This window comes from Coregonus clupeaformis, chromosome 11 (genome assembly GCF_020615455.1).
Source record: "Coregonus clupeaformis isolate EN_2021a chromosome 11, ASM2061545v1, whole genome shotgun sequence".
NCBI lineage: Eukaryota > Metazoa > Chordata > Actinopteri > Salmoniformes > Salmonidae > Coregonus > Coregonus clupeaformis.
Window position 1 is genome coordinate 2,937,465 of NC_059202.1, and position 24,910 is coordinate 2,962,374.

General features: G+C 42.2%; 1 protein-coding gene across 11 annotated transcripts in view; it reads left to right on the plus strand.

Moving 5' to 3' along the window:
* LOC121576993 (liprin-beta-1) overlaps positions 1-24,910 on the plus strand; it is an 86,215-nt gene that overhangs the window by 24,585 nt on the left and 36,720 nt on the right. For 10 of the 11 annotated variants that reach the window (XM_041890652.2, XM_041890653.2, XM_041890657.2 and 7 more), the window contains exons 3-7: positions 12,385-12,596; positions 16,616-16,705; positions 17,412-17,525; positions 17,663-17,788; positions 20,480-20,572. In XM_041890652.2, the coding sequence (XP_041746586.1) occupies positions 12,385-12,596; positions 16,616-16,705; positions 17,412-17,525; positions 17,663-17,788; positions 20,480-20,572 (635 nt within the window). Of the gene's footprint in view, positions 1-4,592; positions 4,653-4,998; positions 5,435-12,384; positions 12,597-16,615; positions 16,706-17,411; positions 17,526-17,662; positions 17,789-20,479; positions 20,573-24,910 lie in introns of all 11 variants that reach the window. The other variant, XM_041890656.2, reaches the window with a different exon arrangement.

Consider the following 24,910-nt stretch of genomic DNA (forward strand, 5'->3'; position numbering starts at 1 on the left):
ATGTATTTACTGACTTATTCACATGTTTTCAGGTACTGGTGACAAATCATGCATTCTTGCATAGATTGTAATAGACATGATGTGTGTAAAATACTTTTTGAAAGTTTGTAGTGATTTATGATGAGCTAATGCTAAGCTAAATGCCAGCTATGTGTGGCGCCATGTTTGTTGACATCATACAATGCATTCTGGTTGTCACGTACAGTGGGGGAGAACAAGTATTTGATACACTGCCGATTTTGCAGGTTTTCCTACTTACAAAGCATGTAGAGATCTGTAATTTGTATCATAGGTACACTTCAACTGTGAGAGACGGAATGTAAAACAAAAATCCAGAAAATCACATTGTATGATTTTTAAGTAATTAATTTGCATTTTATTGCATGACATAAGTATTTGATCACCTACCAACCAGTAAGAATTCCGGCTCTCACAGACCTGTTCGTTTTTCTTTAAGAAGCCCTCCTGTTCTCCACTCATTACCTGTATTAACTGCACCTGTTTGAACTTGTTACCTGTATAAAAGACACCTGTCCACACACTCAATCAAACAGACTCCAACCTCTCCACAATGGCCAAGACCAGAGAGCTGTGTAAGGACATCAGGGATAAAATTGTAGACCTGCACAAGGCTGGGATGGGCTACAGGACATTAGGCAAGCAGCTTGGTGAGAAGGCAACAACTGTTGGCGCAATTATTAGAAAATTGAAAAAGTTCAAGATGACGGTCAATCACCCTCGGTCTGGGGCTCCATGCAAGATCTCACCTCGTGGGGCATCAATGATCATGAGGAAGGTGAGGGATCTGCCCAGAACTACACGGCAGGACCTGGTCATTGACCTGAAGAGAGCTGGGACCACAGTCTCAAAGAAAACCATTAGTAACACACTACGCCGTCATGGATTAAAATCCTGCAGGTCCCCCTGCTCAAGCCAGCACATGTCCAGGCCCTTCTGAAGTTTGCCAATGACCATCTGGATGATCCAGAGGAGGAATGGGAGGAGGTCATGTGGTCTGATGAGACAAAAATAGAGCTTTTTGGTCTAAACTCCACTCGCCGTGTTTGGAGGAAGAAGAAGGATGAGTACAACCCCAAGAACACCATCCCAACCGTGAAGCATGGAGGTGGAAACATCATTCTTTGGGGATGCTTTTCTGAAAAGGGGACAGGATGACTGCACCATATTGAGGGGAGGATGGATGGGGCCATGTATCGCGAGATCTTGGCCAACAACCTCCTTCCCTCAGTAAGAGCATTGAAGATGGGTCGTGGCTGGATCTTCCAGCATGACAACGACCCGAAACACACAGCCAGGGCAACTAAGGAATGGCTCCGTAAGAAGCATCTCAAGGTCCTGGAGTGGCCTAGCCAGTCTCCAGACCTGAACCCAATAGATCATCTTTGGAGGGAGCTGAAAGTCCGTATTGCCCAGCGACAGCCCCAAAACCTGAAGGATCTGGAGAAGGTCTGTATGGAGGAGTGGGACAAAATCCCTGCTGCAGTGTGTGCAAACCTGGTCAAGACCTACAGGAAACGTATGATCTCTGTAATTGCAAACAAAGGTTTCTCTACCAAAAATTAAGTTCTGCTTTTCTGATGTATCATATACTTATGTCATGCAATAAAATGCAAATTAATTACTTAAAAATCATACAATGTGATTTTCTGGATTTTTGTTTTAGATTCCGTCTCTCACAGTTGAAATGTACCTATGATAAAAATTACAGACCTCTACATGCTTTGTAAGTAAGAACCTGCAAAATCAGCAGTGTATCAAATACTTGTTCTCCCCACTGTAAATGTCTATCAGATCAAAGATGTTATAACAAAACAAGGTGAAGGGATGGTTCACTCAACTGACTTAGATTGTATCTATCGTTACTCAGGGTTGCTAGCTCAGACCCCCCTTTCCAGGGGTCTATTTTTATTTAGCTTATACACTTCTCATGTGTTTTTTCCCCCATTTTATAGATAAATCACCCATCATAGTAATATTTCCTGCATCATATCCCCCCACGATACCTTTTCCCATTTCAACCCCCTATGGACTTAAAATCCCCCACAAAATAACTTGTCATGTGTTCCGGTTCTTGTATATACAGTGGGGGAAAAAAGTATTTAGTCAGCCACCAATTGTGCAAGTTCTCCCACTTAAAAAGATGAGAGAGGCCTGTAATTTATCATAGGTACACGTCAACTATGACAGACAAAATGAGATTTTTTTTCTCCAGAAAATCAAAAATGTATTTGCAAATTATGGTGGAAAATAAGTATTTGGTCAATAACAAAAGTTTCTCAATACTTTGTTATATACCCTTTGTTGGCAATGACACAGGTCAAACGTTTTCTGTAAGTCTTCACAAGGTTTTCACACACTGTTGCTGGTATTTTGGCCCATTCCTCCTTGCAGAGCTCTAGAGCAGTGATGTTTTGGGGCTGTCGCTGGGCAACACAGACTTTCAACTCCCTCCAAAGATTTTCTATGGGGTTGAGATCTGGCTGGCTAGGCCACTCCAGGACCTTGAAATGCTTCTTACGAAGCCACTCCTTCGTTGCCCGGGCGGTGTGTTTGGGATCATTATCATGCTGAAAGACCCAGCCACGTTTCATCTTCAATGCCCTTGCTGATGGAAGGAGGTTTTCACTCAAAATCTCACGATACATGGCCCCATTCATTCTTTCCTTTACACGGATCAGTCGTCCTGGTCCCTTTGCAGAAAAACAGCCCCAAAGCATGATGTTTCCACCCCCATGCTTCACAGTAGGTATGGTATTCTTTGGATGCAACTCAGCATTCTTTGTCCTCCAAACACGACCGAGTTGAGTTTTTACCAAAAAAGTTATATTTTGGTTTCATCTGACCATATGACATTCTCCCAATCCTCTTCTGGATCATCCAAATGCACTCTAGCAAACTTCAGACGGGCCTGGACATGTACTAGCTTAAGCATGGGGACACGTCTGGCATTGCAGGATTTGAGTCCCTGGCGGCGTAGTGTGTTACTGATGGTAGGCTTTGTTACTTTGGTCCCAGCTCTCTGCAGGTCATTCACTAGGTCCCCCCGTGTGGTTCTGGGATTTTTGCTCACCGTTCTTGTGATCATTTTGACCCCACGGGGTGAGATCTTGCGTGGAGCCCCAGATCGAGGGAGATTATCAGTGGTCTTGTATGTCTTCCATTTCCTAATAATTGCTCCCACAGTTGATTTCTTCAAACCAAGCTGCTTACCTATTGCAGATTCAGTCTTCCCAGCCTAGTGCAGGTCTACAATTTTGTTCCTTTGACAGCTCTTTGGTCTTGGCCATAGTGGAGTTTGGAGTGTGACTGTTTGAGGTTGTGGACAGGTGTCTTTTATACTGATAACAAGTTCAAACAGGTGCCATTAATACAGGTAACGAGTGGAGGACAGAGGAGCCTCTTAAAGAAGAAGTTACAGGTCTGTGAGAGCCAGAAATCTTGCTTTTTTGTAGGTGACCAAATACTTATTTTCCACCATTATTTGCAAATAAATTCATAAAAAATCCTACAATGTGATTTTCTGTAAAAAAAATTCTCAATTTGTCTGTCATAGTTGACGTGTACCTATGATGAAAATTGCAGGCCTCATCTTTTTAAGTGGGAGAACTTGCACAATTGGTGGCTGGCTAAATACTTTTTTCCCCACTGTAGAAGATTTGTAATATGCTGAAAAGTGGCCAAACTAAGTTCATATTTTTCAGGCAATGGGCGCAGCCATCTTTGACTTGGCATCTAGTGAATGTCATTCTGAGATTAGGCAGTTTTCGCTTGTCAAACATAAACAAACATGGCTGCCATCATAAAGCAAGTTTGGTAGGCTACTAATGACCAGCAGCAGCATCAGAGCTTGGAGAAGCCTAATTACCGTGACTAAATGGTAATGTGGAATTTGACTGTCTTCATGACTAGTGACCGCCGGTCTGGCGGTAATACGGTCACCGCAACAGTCCTAATCACTACACGCAAATACGAGCGTTTCTGCATCTCACCGGTAGAAATGGGTCATATACATTTCCTGGTTGTAAACAAACCACAATATCCAGACTTCATAGTGATTTAAGGACGTGGTACCACCCCGGTGGAGGTGGATCCAGTTGATGTGAATACTCCCGTGGAGAAATATCAAAGTGTACGTGTTTGTAGCCAGCACTTTCAGCCAGAGGATTTATAAACAGACCTGAAGTCTCAACTGATGGGGTTGCCAGGTTGTCCAAAGTTGAAAAGTGATACTATTCATAGATTTTCCCCCTTCACTTCAATGAGTAAGTCATCCGATCAGCCAACATCAGTGCAGCAGAAAATAAGTTGAGCTGAGGTAACGTAGCTAATGTTACCTAGCTAACTAGCTAGCTAGCGAACTACAGTGGTTGATCTAAAACAAAATCTAGCTGGCTAGCTTTCATAATACACTGGCCAGACATTCCAAATCAATGTAATTAGCCAGCTGCTATCAGGTGATGTCATTTGTAACTTTGCAAGCTAACGTTAGCTACAGCCTACCGGACCGTATCTAACCGTTAGCTAGCTAGCTAACTATCGCAGAGGCTAACGTGACTATGTGTTCTATTTAGAGTCTGATCCCATCAACATCAGCAGCGGCATCAACTTAAAGCTCAGCACCAGTAACTAGTGTAAGTCACCTTTACTAAATCTTTCCATGACTCCATGAGCAAGTACATGTACTGGAGCTAGGCATAAACATGTGTTTACAGGTAGGCTACAACTTCTACTGTAGTTTTCTTTCTCTCTGCATTATGGAGTTGACAGTTCATGCAAGGCTTGAAGTCTAAATTGGAGTGAAGCAGAAGTATTAGTAAGGAGGGGATGGTGTCGGTGACTGGTGTATGTTGGGGGTGTATGTGGAGATTAGTATGCATGATCTATTGACAGGAGTGGGTATAGTACCTTGTTTGAGTGTGTATTGATGGGGACAGAGTATTAATATTGGCTAATCACTGACTAATGTGTGTCCTACAGACTAATCCTGCTGCTGCTGATGACGATGACCTTGACACCAGCTTTAGTAGTACAGAGCCTGGAGACCAGGGGTCTCCAACACGTAGCCCACATATGAGTAGCTCGCCAATCAATTCTGAATTCTGTGTTCCATCGCAAACTGTCATAAACATCAGTGTCATAAACATCAAACTGTCATAAACATCAGTGTTCGAGTCCATAACCCACCACTTCAGGGAGAAGCTTATCCAACTGGCTCTGGAGTGCAGAAAGGACCAGACGGTTGTCTACAAGGAGCCAGAGTCACAGCTCCCCAAACCCAACATCCCTGACAACATCGCCAAAGCCTGCTAAACCAGCTGCCGTTACCCAACACAAGATGAGGCTAACCAGCTGAAGAACATTCTGGAACTTGCCTGTGACATTCAATCAACACAACATCCGTATAGAATGCCTAGTTTGCTCACAACTTCATTGTGCTATATCGCTAGCTCTTGTACATACAATATGTATATAATGTTGTTTGATAAAATGTTTTATATAATATAATATAATATAATATAATGTTTTACAAGTGTACTGACAAGTGATTAAATCATTCTAGCTGCATCAGAAACCAATAAGTGTTGACTTCAACCTCTGGATCAATTCATTGTGATATTCATGAAATGTATTTGGATAAACTAGCTCAAATTTGACATTTAAGAAGGCACACCTGTTAATACACATACAATACACATACATACAGTTGAAGTCGGAAGTTTACATACACCTTAGCCAAATACATTTAAACTCAGGTTTTCACAATTCCTGACATTTAATCCTAGTAAAAATTCCCTGTCTTAGGTCAGTTAGGATCACAACTTTTATTTTTGTGAAAACCTGAGTTTTTTTGTGAAATGTCAGAATAATAGTAGAGAGAACTATTTATTTCAGCTTTTATTTCTTTCATCACATTCCCAGTGGGTCAGACGTTTACATACACTCAATTAGTATTTGGTAGCATTGCCTTTAAATTGTTTAACTTGGGTCAAACGCAGTGGCGGCTGGTGAAAAATATTCTCGGTGGGGCTGTGCCATACTTTTTTTTCTGTAACCATCGCGATATATTTTAACACAAACTGCAGGACAGCAGTGCTCAGTGAAACATTCAGTAATTATTTAATGCCAATATTAAAAAGTTGAGGCATTCTTACACAAAAACATATTACACAAACCCAAGCCTTTCATTTGCATTTAAAGTGAACTTTTCACCATTGGTAGTAAACAGGCAACGCAACAGGCATGCTGTCAGAACAGAGTGGAAAGTGGACAATAACATGAAATTATTATAAAGTTTATAGGAAATCTTACACTGTATGAAAGGATGTATAATATAGAAATGGATATCAAGTGGATGAACTCAAACCTTTGACTGGAAGAATAGCATACAGTATTTTATGATCATACTAAATGTGACTAATTGTTAATGTGCTCCAGAACTGCAACAATTAATTGATACAAAACAACATATATACAGTAATATTAGCAAAGACACTATTAAGACTTTCTAGAGTACCATATATAACTGGATTTTTTATGCTAAGGTCAACTATATACAAAGAAACATGCGGCCAGAGCTGCTCTGTGTGTGTGTGTCTGTCGTCTTATTTGTACAGGAATTTTGCCCGTCTGTCCTTCTGAGTGGCAAACCTCTCAATGACCCTTTGATTAAAGTCAGGAATGTCCCTGACAAGTTTCTTCTCCATGGAGAGCATGGCCAGAGCGTTCAGGCGATCCTGTGTCATGCTGTTTCTCAGGAAGGTCTTGATCCTTTTCAGTGTAGAGAAGCACCTTTCTGACTCAGCAGTTGTCATGGGTGTGGTGATGAGGATCTTGAGGAGGCTGGCAGTCTCTGTGAAAGTGCTCTGAAGGTTGTTCTCCATGAAGAACTGGTACAGGGCGACTGCACCACTACAAGCCTTGAACTCACTGTTCTCATAGATGAGGGACAGTTTGGTTTTGAGCTTGGCCTTGTTCAACATGGGGTACGCCTCCACGGTTGTTTAGCGCTGTATCGGGGAACTTCACACTGTGTTGTGGGAACAACTCTCCGTGCAATAGTGTTGCGCTGATGAGGTGCTGGGTGAAGGAGAACCTCTCTTTGGCATGACTCAGGATGGTATCACATACCTGTAAAAGATACATCATCAGCTTTAATTTGCAATTAAGCTATTTTGATGCAAGTGATCCGCCTGACACATGCCTATGTCCAACTCAAGTATATGATTACCAAGGTGCTGATTGTTCAGGGTTTTGGCTACATACTACCAGGCCTGAAAAAAGTTCTAGGTGGGAAACACTGACAATTACATCACAACTTACCTCTATAGCCAACCTCTGTTGTTCTCCTGGTCCCAGCATCCTCCGTCGCTTGATGGGCTGTTGCTGCTCGTCAGATGCGCTGTCCCCACACAAAGAGGGAATTGAGGCCCTGGGTCCAAAAATAAAGTTTAATTTGATAACTTGCAATCAGACTTCTTAACTCACTGTAATTCCCCCTCAACACACAACCAGTGACTTATATATATATATATAGACAGACAGACAGACAGACAGACAGACAGTGTGTATATACACACAAACTATGTCTAGTAACTGCTTTTAACCTGTGATGTACATAATTAACTGATGTTATTACGTTTTAAAGCCTTTTTCTATTACATTTGTGAGAGGGATGCAACATAATTTTGTTCTGCTGTTCACTTAGCAATAAAGTTAATATTCAATAACAACTAGGCCTCTTCTAGAAATTGACCTGGTGGACACCTGAATAATTATTACAAACTGTGTAGTACTTTCCTGCATTATTATCAACGTCTGATTGTGTCTTCTCTTTCCTTTTAAAATACTAAAACAAATATAATTGTGACGGCTCTATGATAATCACTCACACACAGCACCAACTGGCAGTGGGTGGAAAGGCATCGTCGTCTGTCAGCTTGAGTGCTGGCGATAAAATCAGCACTCTTTACTTCCTCCAGGATGTAATCCTTAAGCATTGACAGCATACAGTCCAACAGCTCGTTCTTTATGGTCTTTGACGTGCCCTTAAAAACGGTAGCTGTCTTCAGGTGCTCCTCCAGCACACTGTCGGAGGGAGGCAACAAAATCCACTAAGCCCCGGAAAATGCCGGGGTTGTCTGAGGAGTCAGTCTCCTCGCGTGCCCGCGCAAGGCCAACTCAAAAGCCCCACAGAACTACACTATCGATAATTTTGGATAGAATGTGCCTGTTTTTATCCACCTCCTCATTGTGTTTCCTCACCGCAATCCTGTGGCCGTCATCCAGCTGCGTAGCAATGTTCACCCTTCCTAATACAGCTAGCTTTACAGAGTTGTCCATGTGTGCCCTGGTGTTCTCATGTTTCTTTACCTTCTCTGACGGTGCTTCCTATCCCTCACTCCGGTACCTGTCCATGCTGAATCTGACCCGTCGTTTTAAAAAGCAACGGAAAGCAAAATAAAGCATTAGCATCAGTGCACCCAGCTAGCCAAGCCTTCCTGGTGTACCAGCTACGGAGAAGCCGCGCGCATATGCTGCTCCCTTTCTCGCCTGCTGTCTGATCTGATGAGAGGTCAGGTTGATCTGGGCCCAGCTCTTTCACCCGAACTTTCTACTGACAAAGTTCTCCTCTCAAACGGATCTTGGAGGAGAGATTTCAGCGAGTTGGGTTGGGTCTTGGAGGAGTAACGTTTGCGTTCGCCATTGTTGTCTAGTAAAAATGGCGTCACTGGACCCCGGTCCTTATTTTATCAGGGGCGAGCTTGGGGCGGTAAAATATCGCTCTCTTGGATTCGATTTAAGATCGCTTATTGACTACATTTTATGTCATACATTCATATCTTAAATTAGCAATTGGCTTAACTGCTACGTAGACCCGCCTCCTCGGGGCACTTTCTGTATCGCCCAGAGCTGACGAGGCGTTTGACAGGCAGAGGAAAGGTTGCGAATATGATTTTCTATCATATCTTACACATATTACTGTGTGCATTCCATATTTCAAACACACAAATATTGACATACTGATGTTTTTATTATTATTATTATTATTTTTTTATTTTTTATTTTTTAAAATAATTTTATTTAAGGGGGGGGGCGCCCTAGCGCCCTCTATCGGCCAGCCGCCACTGGTCAAACGTTTCGGGTAGCCTTCCACAAGCTTCCCACAATAAGTTGGGTGAATTTTGGCGCATTCCTCCTGACAGAGCTGGTGTAACTGAGTCAGGTTTGTAGGCCTCCTTGCTCGCACACGCTTTTTCATTTCTGCCCACAAATTTTCTATAGGATTGAGGTCAGGGCTTTGTGATGGCCACTCCAATACCTTGACTTTGTTGTACTTAAGCCATTTTGCCACAACTTTGGAAGTATGCTTGGGGTCATTGTCCATTTGGAAGACCCTTTTGCGACCAAGCTTTAACTTCAGGCCAAATGAAAAGATGCTGGAGGAGAGCTTGATGCCATCTGTCAAGCATGGTGGAGGCAATGTGATGGTCTGAGGGTGCTTTGGTGGTGGTAAAGTGGGATATTTGTACAGGGTAAAAGGGATCTTGAAGGAAGGCTATCACTCCATTTTGCAACGCCATGCCATACCCTGTGGACGGCGCTTGATTGGAGCCAATTTCCTCCTACAACAGGACAATGACCCAAAGCACAGCTCCAAACTATGCAATAACTATTTAGGGAAGAAGCAGTCAGCTGGTATTCTGTCTATAATGGAGTGGCCAGCACAGTCACCTGATCTCAACCCTATTGAGCTGTTGTGGGAGCAGCTTGACCGTATGGTACATAAGAAGTGCCCATCAAGCCAATCCAACTTGTGGGAGGTGCTTCAGGAAGCATGGGGTGAAATCTCTTCAGATCACCTCAACAAATTGACAACTAGAATGCCAAAGGTCTGCAAGGCTGTAATTGCTGCAAATGGAGGATTCTTTGACGAAAGCAAAGTTTGAAGGACACAATTATTATTTCTATGACTACATTTCCTATTCATTTTGCTATATTTCCTATTCAAACTCATGTATTTTTTCATGGAAAACAAGGACATTTCTAAGTGACCCTAAACTTTTGAACGGTAGTGTATATAATGTGTGTATACATGTATTTATACATGTGTATGTGTGTGTATATATATGTGTATGTATGTATGTATGTATATACAGTAGAATAAAAATATACTACTAACGCCTATAATAAATTCTACAGTTCTACAAAGGGAATACTGGCATATGGTGTGTTTGGGTGTTGCATTGAGGTGTTCGGAGTCACTTTGCTACAAGGGCAGACTGTTGTTATGGGGCCTTTTACATCTCTTGAGTCATCAACTTCTTTGTATTCAAGCGGTATTGTCTGTGTGAGAGAGACAAAAACGCTATTAGACATTCATGGGTAGTTGTGTTCTGTCTGTTTTCCTACTTTAGCAGCATGATGTATAATGAGAAATCTCAGACACGTTAGCTAGCTAGCTACAACACACAGGTATAGTTACTCAGACTAATATGAGTCATAAGGCCTAAGTCATCACTTTACGCTTCATCAAACATTTCTCCAGTTTTGCTCCTAACGAGATGCACTTAGGCTAGTTAGCTAGCTAGCTATAACGTTAGACTACAGTACCTTTTAGGTATACAAACGAAGCTAGCTAGATATACTTGACTAGCTTGGCTTGTAGTGGTACTAGCAAGCCCTGTTACGGCTGAATTGTACTATACTGAACAACCCTGCCTCGTATAAAAAGAGGGCTTATATTTCTAGCTAGATACCGACTGCAAAACAACTAACTAGTTTGTCATTTGCCCTCCTGGTCCAGTTGGTCTAGGCTGCCGCCAGCACCCCTCTATGTGTGTGTCGAAACTTTGATGATCTGTCACACACACACGATCCATGGGGTCTGCAGTGACCCTCTCCAGTAAGAACTGTCCGTGATCTAATTTGTTGCAGCACAGACATTCCTCCTCTGTCGGCATGGCTAGACAGCACCCGCATAGGCCCACCAGTCGGTTTCTGACAGTGGCTCCCCAGTATTAGGAGCGGGGGCGGCTGCAGCGGTCGCTGCTTGCTGGTCTCGCAATTATTTATCTTGCTCCCGTGAACCTGTAGAAACTAGTACTGCCCCCGTTTTTAAAAGCCTGCCTTCGAGGGTGGGAACGCAATTGGACAAGGAAGTAGGGCTCCCGTCAGGCTGTAGTATTTACAAAGGCAGGGAAAATGAGTCAACCTAGATATCCTGCAATGTCCTGGCATATTCGAACATCGTTGCAAAGTCCAATGGCTCTATTGAACAAGTACACCATATCTACTCCCTGCTAGTGTGATTGTGCAATCAGGCGAAACACAAAGGCCACAATAATTGCTACAAAACATGACTCCATTCATTTTTAGATCAGATGGCAGGCTCAATCAACCGATGATGTCATTGGTTGAACTCTCCCTGTGCGAAAACAAAATACCGCTATAGTGCATAATTATGTCTGAAACACCTCTCATCGCTCAGATTTATGTAGGGAGACTGGGAAAAACACCCCAAATAGTGTGTAGCTGTGAAGTTTCCCTTTAACTGTTTTGGATGATTATCATGTTTTCAGGCCAGAACTGTTGTCAGGCTGATTCCCTAAAGGTTTCTCTTCAGGAAGTGGACATTTCCCATTTCTTTGGTTGTGTTTTCATAGATTAATTTAACATGCAGCAGTTACATTTAGTAGCTGATAGGAATGAATGTGAAGCCCATTTCAGTCATGTTAATGCCCAGAGTCAGCAAGGACCTGTTTTTCTGCATTGGGTTAATTATAGGCCTGACATTTCAGTTAACTTTCCGATCACATGAAGTCCACGTTTCCCATGTAACTCTTTCTACTGTCCTCATTCAAGTTCTCTCTCTTTCTCCCTCTCTCTCTCGATCTCTCTGTCTACCGTAGCTGTGTATTCCTGTAGAGTCTTGTGTAAAGCGTTTTAGCTTTAAGTAGCTAGATTTCCTCACTTGTCGTGTCGGCTAATTCCTGTAACAGGGAGCATGATTTAATGGTCTAACCAAGAGTTACTTTCCACTTCATTGATGTTTGGCCTGTGCTTCCTGCATTGATTAGAAATGCAGGGCTGGCATTCACCCATTATATGTACCATACGCTGCAGAATGATTGCACAGAATTTCCTCTTTCTTTGGCTAAAATAAACTCCCCATTGTTATGTGGGTATAACATCGATACTGGGCACAAATAATCAATTGATTAGCTTATACCATTAACCTACAGTAGACCTTACGAATGACTGAACCATTGTCCCTCTTTCATGGAGAGGCTAGTTGCAAATAGAGCATCTTTCTCCATCTTTAAACTATGGAAACTGTCTAATTGAGTGTCTCCCCCACCCCAGGCTCCAAGTCCATGGACTACTCCAACGGCCTGTTTGACTGCCAGTCACCCACCTCTCCCTTCATGGGCAGCTTGCGGGCGCTGCATCTGCTGGAGGACCTCCGGGGCGTGCTGGAGCTGATGGACACCGAGGAGAGGGAGGGCCTGCGCTGCCAGATCCCCGATGCCACCGCAGACAGCCTGGTGGACTGGCTGCAGCAAGGACACCTGGTGGTAAGACCAGTCAAAAGTAGTGCACTATATAGGGAATAGGGTGCTGTTTCGGATGTATCCACTCATGATCATAATGATAATCTCAGTGGGTCAATTTGGGTTAATGTATCGCATTGTGAGGACTGCAGTCTTCCTGGTTTCGCTGGTGAAAGAACATTTACTTTGATATCTAGCACCTACTATAAGCCATGTATATTAACTTGAAATCCCTTGTCACACCTAATGTGAGAGACACACACATCTGTGATTAGATTTTTAAAAAGGAGAGGACTAAGAGAATGTCATAAAGACAGACGTACTGTACACAGACATGGGAGACGAATGTTACATTCCGTTAAAGTTCATGTTCAGCTCTGATGACATCCCCCTTGTCACATCAGTCTCCACAGCGGTGTCGCGCTACGGCTTGTGTTTGTCCAGACATGTCATGGTGTGTGTAAATATAGGCCTGCTGTTGCTGTGTCCTGATTTAGGGTGTGAAAAGGTTATAACCACACAGTGGACATCTTTTGTTGTGGCGTCTGAGTTATTCCCTCCTGTGTCACTACAGACAACCTGTTAGAAACCTGTCTGAGACTGTCGTGGGGAATCTGGGATGGTATCTTGATGAGCTCTACTGCTATTTAAAGGATACGAACGGTATGGTATGAGGGGATACATTATCACAGACATTTCCTGGTCAGGTTTGGTAGCAGAGTAGCAATATAGAAACCCTCTAAATATTGGTGAGGGCCAATGTTGGTTGGGGTTGAAGTGCCATAGGACTGCTAGAGGATCTCGCTGTACAGCAAACCAGCCAGCATGCCCTTAACAAAAAAGGCAACTGGTTCGAAATGTTGGGTCTTTGTGCCGGCTAATAATAATAAATTAACGATTAAGCCTATACATTTTGCTCTCTGTGTGTGCTCTCCATTCCATTCGGTTTTGCAGTTGATTTACAGTGAAAATGTTTATTGAACAGTCTTGGTTCAAACAAACTAGATGAAGCCCATCTGGTACATGATCAGCCTGCTCACAGTTCTTCAGCCTATCCTCACTTTGAATGTTTCAAAAACACCTCTAATATCAGGCTGCATTGTCCAAGAACAGTGTCTCTGAATGTACAAAGCAAATATCTCCCTGAACTCTTACTGTATGATGTAGTTAGTATTCCCCTGGAAATGTGAGATAAAACCCAGGTGTTGTCACAGACCGCTGTGAGAAACAACCCACTGATATGTTGGGATTGGGAACCAACAACATGTTGCAGAGACAGCACTGAGATTTGGGCTCTGGGCCAGGGAAATGCCTGCGCTTGTGTGTAATCCTATACAGTGGGGAAAAAAAGTATTTAGTCAGCCACCAATTGTGCAAGTTCTCCCACTTAAAAAGATGAGAGAGGCCTGTAATTTTCATCATAGGTACACGTCAACTATGACAGACAAAATGAGAATTTTTTTTCCAGAAAATCACATTGTAGGATTTTTAATGAATTTATTGGCAAATGATGGTGGAAAATAAGTATTTGGTCAATAACAAAAGTTTCTCAATACTTTGTTATATACCCTTTGTTGGCAATGACACAGGTCAAACGTTTTCTGTAAGTCTTCACAAGGTTTTCACACACTGTTGCTGGTATTTTGGCCCATTCCTCCATGCAGATCTCCTCTAGAGCAGTGATGTTTTGGGGCTGTCGCTGGGCAACACAGACTTTCAACTCCCTCCAAAGATTTTCTATGGGGTTGAGATCTGGAGACTGGCTAGGCCACTCCAGGACCTTGAAATGCTTCTTACGAAGCCACTCCTTCGTTGCCCGGGCGGTGTGTTTGGGATCATTGTCATGCTGAAAGACCCAGCCACGTTTCATCTTCAATGCCCTTGCTGATGGAAGGAGGTTTTCACTCAAAATCTCACGATACATGGCCCCATTCATTCTTTCCTTTACACGGATCAGTCGTCCTGGTCCCTTTGCAGAAAAACAGCCCAAAAGCATGATGTTTCCACCCCCATGCTTCACAGTAGGTATGGTGTTCTTTGGATGCAACTCAGCATTCTTTGTCCTCCAAACATGACGAGTTGAGTTTTTACCAAAAAGTTATATTTTGGTTTCATCTGACCATATGACATTCTCCCAATCCTCTTCTGGATCATCCAAATGCACTTCAGACGGGCCTGGACATGTACTGGCTTAAGCAGGGGGACACGTCTCGCACTGCAGGATTTGAGTCCCTGGCGGCGTAGTGTGTTACTGATGGTAGGCTTTGTTACTTTGGTCCCAGCTCTCTGCAGGTCATTCACTAGGTCCCCCCGTGTGGTTCTGGGATTTTTGCTCACCGTTCTTGTGATCATTTTGACCCCACGGGGTGAGATCTTGCGTGGAGCCCCAGATTGAGGGAGATTATCAGTGGTCTTGTATGTCTTCCATTTCCTAATAATTGCTCCCACAGTTGATTTCTTCAAACCAAGCTGCTTACCTATTGCAGATTCAGTCTTCCCAGCCTGGTGCAAGTCTACAATTTTGTTTCTGGTGTCCTTTGACAGCTCTTTGGTCTTGGCCATTGTGGAGTTTGGAGTGTGACTGTTTGAGGTTGTGGACAGGTGTCTTTTATACTGATAACAAGTTCAAACAGGTGCCATTAATACAGGTAACGAGTGGAGGACAGAGGAGCCTCTTAAAGAAGAAGTTACAGGTCTGTGAGAGCCAGAAATCTTGCTTGTTTGTAGGTGACCAAATACTTATTTTCCACCATAATTTGCAAATAAATTCATTAAAAATCCTACAATGTGATTTTCTGGATTTTTTTCTCTCAATTGTCTGTCATAGTTGACGTGTACCTATGATGAAAATTACAGGCCTCTCTCATCTTTTTAAGTGGGAGAACTTGCACAATTGGTGGCTGACTAAATACTTTTTTTCCCCACTGTAACTCTCTGTGTGTATACTAGTCTCTGAAAATTGTCCCCTCTTCGACCATTTTAAGGTGTTGTTGGCAAAGGAAAGGGAAAATGCAACATCAATCACGCTAGCTGTCACTTGAAGACTCTCATGTTCGATTGTTGTGCGATAATTGTCCGTGTTCAAGGTACTTCAAATATGCCCTGTTCACCCTTGAAAATACTTCCGTGACCAATGGTGCCACAACACCACTCTTTAGGTTTATCTGACTTTATCTTGATACATGAAAGTAACAAAATGTCACTTTTTGGGCGACCCGACCAAATTCACATAGAAATGTGAGTTACAAAGCTATCATTCTACTTGAAAGTAAGTCTAAGAAATGATAGATATGTGCTATTTACATTTTAGTCATTTAGCAGACGCTCTTATCCAGAGCGACTTACAGTTAGTGAATACATATTTTTTTATACTGGCCCCCCGTGGGAATCGAACCCACAAACGCCATGCTCTATCAACTGAGCTACATCCCTGCCGGCCATTCCCTCCCCGCCAATTGTGCGCCGCCCATGAGTCTCCCGGTCGCGGCCGGCTGCGACAGAGCCTGGATTCGAACCAGGATCTCTAGTGGCACAGTTAGCACTGCGATGCAGTGCCTTAGACCACTGCGCCATTCAGGAGCTTCCCGTTCTTAAGTTTTGTTTTTGCATCTTTTACTTTCGGTTTTGTACACCAGCTTCACTCAGCTGGAACAACAATACTTTTCATTATGGAATATATATTTCATAGCGGTTTAGATGGTACAATGATTCTCTACACTATACTTGCTTTGTTTGTCACATAATCTGAAATTAGGCAAACTATTAAGAGTTTTAGCAACCAGGAAATGGCACAGCGATTTCTGCATAGTGCAACGTTAAGCACTGAGGATGTCACCAGCCTTACCAGTGTAGTAGAGGCTTAATCTTAGAACCCAAAACCACATCTTGCGTCCACGCTGGCCAGCTACTCATAACTTAATTAACATTGATGTTAAGTCTGTCACTAGGGACTATTGGAGTCTGAATGTTAACACTCACAGACCAATCCCATGTGTCACTCTCTCACTGACTCTCCATGTTGTCTTCTCTATGCCTGCCTGCAGTCCAATGGCCACCACATCTCCATGGGTGGTGACCTCTACCAGGAGAGACTGTCTCGACTGGAGGGTGACAAGGAATCCCTGGTGCTTCAGGTACTGTACAGTACACAACAACATGCCGTAGCTAGTAGCTATCCTACCCAGGCAGCATTAATGGCTCATTAAATTATGTTACAATAGTATTAATAATAATAATATGCCATTTAGCAGACGCTTTTATCCAAAGCGACTTACAGTCATGCGTGCATACATTTTTGTGTATGGGTGGTCCCGGGGATCGAACCCACTACCTTGGCGTTACAAGCGCCGTGCTCTACCAGCTGAGCTACAGAGGACCACGTATTGATTGGTCTAGGCTGCCGCTGTCAGTTGATCTAGGAGGTTCTGAACGTCTCCAGCACCCCTCTATCCGTGCATCGATGGTCTGTCACACACGATCCATGGGGTCTGCAGTGACATTCTTCAGTAAGAACTGTCCTCGATCAAATTATAAGTGGCCTTTTTAGTGCAATGAAGTGAAATGAACGTAGCCTGGTCCCAGATCTGTTTGTGCTATAAGCCAAATCACAACATTGTTTGGGCATGACAACCACCATAGGAGTTGGCTATACAGCACAAACAGATCTGGGACAGGGCTATATAATGAACTTGGTGTAATAACAAAAACTCAATCAACTCCATTACTTTTCAAATACAAAGCACTATGCACCATAATAATGTTAATGTTACAATTGTAATGCCAGCGTAACTACACAGGTATAAGAGTTACTTAAAGTGTTACCCTTGTGTTCCTGTGCAGGTGAGTGTGTTGACAGACCAGGTGGAGGCGCAGGGGGAGAAGATAAGGGACTTGGACATGTGTCTGGATGAACACCAGGAGAAACTGAACGCCACTGAGGAGATGCTACAACAGGTCAGTTTGGATGAGAACGGCCCCTGAAAAATGGGTCTCTGTTGAAGTTATATCGTCAACACTGCTGAACAACAAAACCCAGCAAGCAAGCCAAGCTGTGTGTGTGTTTATATTTAGTGTGTTTTGTGATTTCGCAGGAGCTCCTGTGCAGAACGTCTCTAGAGACTCAGAAACTGGACCTAATGGCTGAGGTGTCCAACTTGAAACTGAAGCTGAACTCATTTGAGAAGGACAGACTACACTTTGACCTCAGGGACAGTGAGGTATGGGATGGGAGGCCTCTGTTTAAGGACTGATTCTTCTTACGGTCTTTCTCTCTCCCTCTCTCTTTCTGACACACACACATATACACACACACACACTTACCCTTTCATGCTGCCTGACACCTGTGTGGTGGAGGGAAGGCTTGCGTCATCATGTGCTCAAAGCCGCAGTGTGTGTTGGGGCAATAAAAGAGACCATTCACTTCCAAGGGAATGCCAGACTTGCTATGGCCAGACGCACTGTAATTGTGTTTTGTTTGAAGGTATGAATGAGTTGCTCTTATAAGAACGTGAAGCTTCAGGGTTTTAATAATAGGAAATTGGAAGTATTTTTCCTCTGGTTGTATGGTTGCAAACAATGAACAAAAGGTGATGTTCATATCTTGTTTACGTGGAAGTTTGGAGCAAGTTTGGGGGGGGGGGGTGTATTTGGACTCCAATGAACTGTGGTGGATTCTTGGACGGCTCTCAAACATGTCATGTTATTGTTGTTATGGCACAGCTTCTCTTCCAGTCCACTGGAACAGTGAGCTGCTGTCCATTATGTTCCACTTCACAGCCTATCTGGGAGAGCAGAGCACAGAGGCACTCCCCACCAGAGGCACTTTCCTCTCACATCTCCAAACCTGCTCTGGGATTTCTACTGTCCCTGGAAAGCAGTCCCTCCAGAACACGATATGTTCTCCATGGGGATCAGTAGTAGGCCTTGGAGAATGTAGGAGAAAATTATAATATGGTTCTCGGGATAGGCTTCTTTTGATAAAAAAAAAAAAAAAGTAACCATTTACTTTAATAAGGAGAAGCCACACACTAATGGCTCCGATGCAATAAATGTAATAAACTAACGTTTTGACAAATAAGCTGCCTTCATCAGGGTTCAAAATACTTTTTTTTTATAAAATGAAAACCAAGGCCAAGTTTTAAAGTGGAACTGGAATTCTCCAATTAACCTACAACATTGTTTTACATGTCGATGTTAGGTAAACTTGTTGAACGTGATGAAAATGCTTTTAGAACATATTAGATGTTTTTTTGAGCGCCTAGTACAAGCTAAGAGAGATATGGCCGCAGCCATATTGAAACAATGTCATGGTAATGGTAGAGCATCCGCGCACCTACTTTACTCATGGCATTTTAATTAAGACTGATCAAGAAGTGAATAAACTAAAAGCTAAAACTACCAATTTTGAGATGGGAAAAACAATAAAATACTAACAATCATGTTAACAAGCCTGTATAGTCCGGTCAAAAATCCCCTTGCATTCGTTTTTGAGCTCATTCAGCTGTAGGCTACATTACAGTGATTTTAACATGGGCAGGGGCATCAGATCTACTGTTACCCGACATTAACATTAGTAAGCTAGCTAAATGTCCAAAATAACAAAGCAGGTAGCTAGCATCATCAAGCCTGTATAGTCCAGTCAAAACCCCACTTGCACATGTTTTTGTGTTCATTCAGCAACAAGGTCTAGCTGTGTTAAACATTACAGTAGTTTTGACATGGTCATCGGATCGTATTGTGTTAGCCGAAGTTAGCCAGCAAGCTAGCTAACAGCAAACAAGGTTAGTAAGTTAGCTAACTGCATGGTAATGCCAACAATAATAAATAATAATATGCCATTTAGCAGACGCTTTTATCCAAAGCGACTTACAGTCATGTGCGCATACATTCTTACGTATGGGTGGTCCCGGGGATCGAACCCACTACCCTGGCGTTACAAGTGCCATGCTCTACCAATTTGAGCTACAGAGTACCACAATAATAGTCACATTTGCAGGCAGATTGTGTACACTATGCATAAAATAGTATTCAATATGGTTTGCAGTGAGGGACTTCAAATGTGCCAAACCTAGGAGAGGCTATCTAGCTTGATGGGCTAGAAAAACTAGTTTTCAGTCAATGCAAGCTAGCTAGCTAGCTAAGTGTCTGTTCTGAAAGAGTTAGCTGCAGACGTGTAGGTATGTTAAGTGTCTACTCCTATTAATTCAATTGCAGCTAGTTGTGATATTTACCAAATGATGCTGCCAATGTCCATAGTAAAATTCATAATCCATTGTAAAATCCTGCGCTGTAGCAAGCTGTTCTGCTAACGTCACTAGCTAGCAAAATATCCATCAATGATAGCAGAGCTTGCCGGGGTTTTGAACTAGTTGGCTAGATATGATAGCCCACCTTGCACAGTATAAATGTTTTTGTCAATTTAGCGTTCATGCCATTTTACAAAGCACTTATTTTCATATTTTTTGTTGTAAAAATAAAGACATTCTCAATGAGGCTACTAACATGCATTGTAATCTGGGCTGCCTTTCAGACGAACCATTCAAGTGATGTCATTGATGACATGTTATCAAGATGGCGGCATGCAGTAGTCAGATGAGGCCATTTTCAAAAGTTTTTACATAAATGAGTTTTTCAGTAAGGGTAGGAACATACTTTATCACATTTGGTTATCAAAATCACCTTAACTTACTAAAATGTTTCAGTTCGTCTTTAACGTATGTTACATAGCACATGATCCCAGAGGAACAAGCAATCTTACTGTATCTTACTGGTTTATCAAGCGATCAGGGTGACTGTTGCTCTATGACTCCTTTTACTTCTGAGAAAATCTCTGATTTAACAAGCATGTATACAGCTTCCCTCCTTCCCCAGTGCACTGTGGGTAATGCAGTCTTTCTCTCCCCTCTTAGGACATGGGTCTGGAGATTAATGAGCTGAGGTACAGAGTGACCGAGATGGAGAGTGAAAGACTTCAGTATGAGAAGAAACTGAAATCCACTAAGGTTAGTTATCATTAAGTAGGGTTGGGCTACCTACACTGCAGTATGTAAGCATAATTCTGCAGATAATTATCTACTTCCAAAAGGAAAACTTTTCACTGTAGCCATTTATTCTTTATACTTATATCCTCTTCTTTTGACTACTTGTCAACTCTTGGGTATCGTTGTGGCAAATTCGTCCTTATACTGATCAAAGAACCAGAGTTTTTGTAGAATTAAGATAGACTTTATTACAATGGACAAAGCTGAGTGGTCTGCAGAGCATCTCCTTTTCCACCTCCCAGCTCTCAGTTTATATAGTCATTTTACATACATTTTAGCTTAACCCCTCCCTCTTGGGTTGCCCCACCACTGTCTCCAGTTTCCACCTCTTGACCGCTCCGGTCTGACTTCTCTATGTATTCAGTTTGGAAACAATGGTGGTGCGACCAATCAAGCCTTGTCATGCAAAATCATGTTCAGTTTGAACTTTGTTCAACCCCGGCTCACCCTGGCTTGACCTGGAGATTGACTGTGGACATGGCAGGTCCACAATCAATCTCTCAAACATACCCATGCCCAACCCCTCTCTCCCACCCCGTCTTGCTGTAATTAATCTAGAAGATGCCCAAGATGCTTACACTTCTCTCCCCATCCTGGTTGATTATAAAATTGTTTATATTTAGGATTTCCTAAATATGACAAACATTCTGCTGGGCAATACGGTCTTTCCGAGTTCCTTAGATGACAGAAGTTGTGGTTGAACGTAGCACAGTCCTGGTAACTGTGGGGATTTGGAACTACTGTTAAATCCTTTAAAGGAGATGAAGTGCATATTCAACAGTTTTCTTTCTTTAATTTTAATGTAGCATATTGTGCCCATCTATACCAGTCATTGTTTAGCACCTCATTCCATTCCCTTTCTTCTGCGTCTGGTGAGGCTCTAACAGGTAAGGGGTTTAGTGCACTTTCCCAAGGAATAACTACTTCAACAACCCTGCCCCCTGGAAATGTAGCACTTATAAGTACTACATTAAATTGTTTATCTAAGTCTTGGGCTGTTATCCTTATGTCTATGATCCACCTGTCTTTTTCTTTTATTATCTTGAGGTCACAGTTAACCCATGTGATTTCCCCATAATCCTTGTGCTGGTTCCTCCCACACCAATAATAATTTGACCCTCGTACTTAATAGCGATCCCTTTCTGTACTTCAGTTGTGGTTCCTGCTTGGGCAGGAATATACATTCTAATCTTGTCTTTCTCTTCTCTGTCTTGTTCTTGTGCTCTTTACTATAGTCAGTATGCCATGTTCCTTATTCAACTGTTCTGGTTTCCAATTTCTGTTAGGGGACTAGTCAAGGGTAGAGAAATCAACGGTGGGGAAATCTGGTGAGTCTTGGTTGTCTTGTAGGTTATTGGAGGTCTGGGATGTCTTGGAGGTCTTTTGGAGGCCAATGTTAATGTCACCTTTTAGAATCCACTGTCTTTGACTCTCGCAAAGATTCTCCAACCCCACTAAATGTAATACTTTTTCCTGTCGCAAATATAGTCAATTTCTCAGCGTAAGGAATCAGTGATATTTTATCCCAAGCATCTATTAAAAAGTAGTTTGAGACGTAGTCTCCTATATCGCCCTTAACATACATACTGTAGGGGACTTCATCAATCCTGGAAGAAAGAGTCCTACTCAAGACACATCATATAATACCGTGTTCAATTAAGAGGAAAAGACACCTTATAAAATAAACAAACCAAAAACCCCTTTCGGATAATCCAATCATTGCAACCAGTGATCTGGGTCAACAGCATCAATGTAACAGTTTTGCTTCCGTCCCTACCTGGGCTTGAACCAGGGACCCTCTGCACACATCGAAAACAATCACCCTCGAAGCACTGTTACCCATCGCTCCACAAAAGCCACGGCCTTTGCAAAGCAAGGGAAACAACTACTTCAGGGTCTCAGAGCGAGTGACTTCACCGATTGAAACGCTACTAGTGCGCACCGCTAACTAGCTAGCCATTTCACACCGGTTAAACTCACCCCCCTTTGACCTCCTCCTTTTCCGCAGCAACCTGTGATCACAGGCTAAAACATGGAAACTCTTCTATTCTTACTAGTAGACAAAAAATAAAACCCATTCTCAAACAGCGTTCTGCGTTTACCTCTATCGTAGGGTTAAAAAACTAACTTGACAACTTTCACAATCCTAGATTGCTGTTGTAGCTTTATGTTTTGGTTCAGTGTCTCTGTTAGGGTGTTGGGTCAGTAATATTTCTGTAGTGATCTCAGCTAAAAGTTTTTATATTCCTCAGTTAATGGTATCTTTCTCCCTAATATATCTTCGTACTCTGCTTCTTTCCCAAAATGCATTTTTATCCCTTGTGTTCCTTTTTAATATTATTTTATTCTCTGTTCTCTCGTCTCATTTCGCTAGACCACCCCCTATTTTACCCTAATAATATTCACGTTTCCATTTTCGTACTCTAGGTATCCCGTATCCAAATCCCTATACCTTCTTTTCCTGTCCTTCAGTATGTCTATATCATACGTTATTATTTTTATGTTTGCTGTCACTGTGTAATCCGCTATTGTATATCCCCTTATCCTATACTTAAATGCGGCTGGTTCTCGTTCTAATCTTAAAAATAAAAAAATAAAATAAATTGGTCATTTAGCAGACGCTCTTATCCAGAGCGACTTACAGGAGCAATAAGGGTTAAGTGCCTTGCTCAAGGGCACATCGACAGGTTTTTCACCTAGTCGGCTCGGGGATTAGAACCAGCGACCTTTCGGTTACTGGCACAACGCTCTTAACCACTAAGCTACCTGCCGCCCCATCTTCGTCTTGGCATTTATTCCCTAACTTTTCCTTCTTAGTTTTTCTCTTTTACTTGTCTATATCTGGACGCCTAGTTCATATCCTAAAATCTCCTACCTTCTATGTGATTACTATTTGTTTCCTTATTACTGCTCGTTTTGGAATAACCCACTGAAATTCTCTCAATACTATAGACACTTCTAATTGAGCTTCTCTTATTGTTTTCCTGTACCTACATTTTTATATATGTTCTCTCTTTCCTTCCATATATATACCTCATACGCATCCAATCCACCTTTATTGATTTGGAAATAGATCTGACGAGTTTAATCAAATGGATTATGTTTTCCCTTGCGACATAATGAAATCCCTTTACTACACCACCTTAGCTCCGCAATGAGTGACAGTCATATAATGCTTAACCTTATCTCTATCAAATGATCTATGTATTCTTTCCCACCCCTCACGTACGTCTATGTTTTGAGTGCGCAAGTTAGTATATGAATATTATTCCACTTATTACTTCATCAAATCTCTAGTAATCGATTACACGCACATAAAATTCACCATATCGTCATATATTCACATCAACCAATCAATTTGCGTTTTTAATGATTCTCCATTGCCACACATCCACTTATCACAAACTACTCCCAGCCGAACCAAAAACAACACGTCAGATTGCGAATCATTTTCCACATTTATACCACTCCCATATCACATTCACACAATGTTATTCTCAAACACACTTAATCACTATTTGTATAACCTGCAGGAATATATTCTTCTATAAAAGGCCCCAAATTTGGAATGTCAACCCTATCACATTTACCATTTTACTGTAATCAATTTTACCATAATCCTAAATCCCATCTAAGTTTTCCAAATCGAATGGCCGAAACAAACTCTAAAAGATTGGCCGAAATATAATGTCTAGATGTCATACAACCACACCAGTACAGATAAGCAGCCGCTCGTGCCAACATGAATCGAACAGAATGGCCAGCAGGAGGAACAAATTAATCAAATGAATTGAACAAATGCACCAGACGAACAACCAAGTGACCTCGATGAATTGAATGGCCGAATTTAGTCAGACCAGTTGACCAAGATGAACGGATTGCTTTCGCAAACTCGAACAGGTCCAATAAAACCAGTATAAAAAAGTATTTGATCCCCTGCTGATTTTGTACGTTTGCCCACTGACAAAGAAATTATCAGTCTATAATTTTAATGGTATGTTTATTTGAACAGTGAGAGACAGAATAACAACAAAACAATCCAGAAAAATGCATGTCAAAAATGTTATGAATTGATTTGCATTTTAATGAGGGAAATAAGTATTTGACCCCCTCTCAATCAGAAAGATTTCTGGCTCCCAGGTGTCTTTTATACACGTAACGAGCTGAGATTAGGAGCACACACTTAAAGGGAGTGCTCCTAATCTCAGTTTGTTACCTGTATAAAAGACACCTGTCCACAGAAGCAATCAATCAGATTTCAAACTCTCCACCATGGCCAAGACCAAAGAGCTCTCCAAG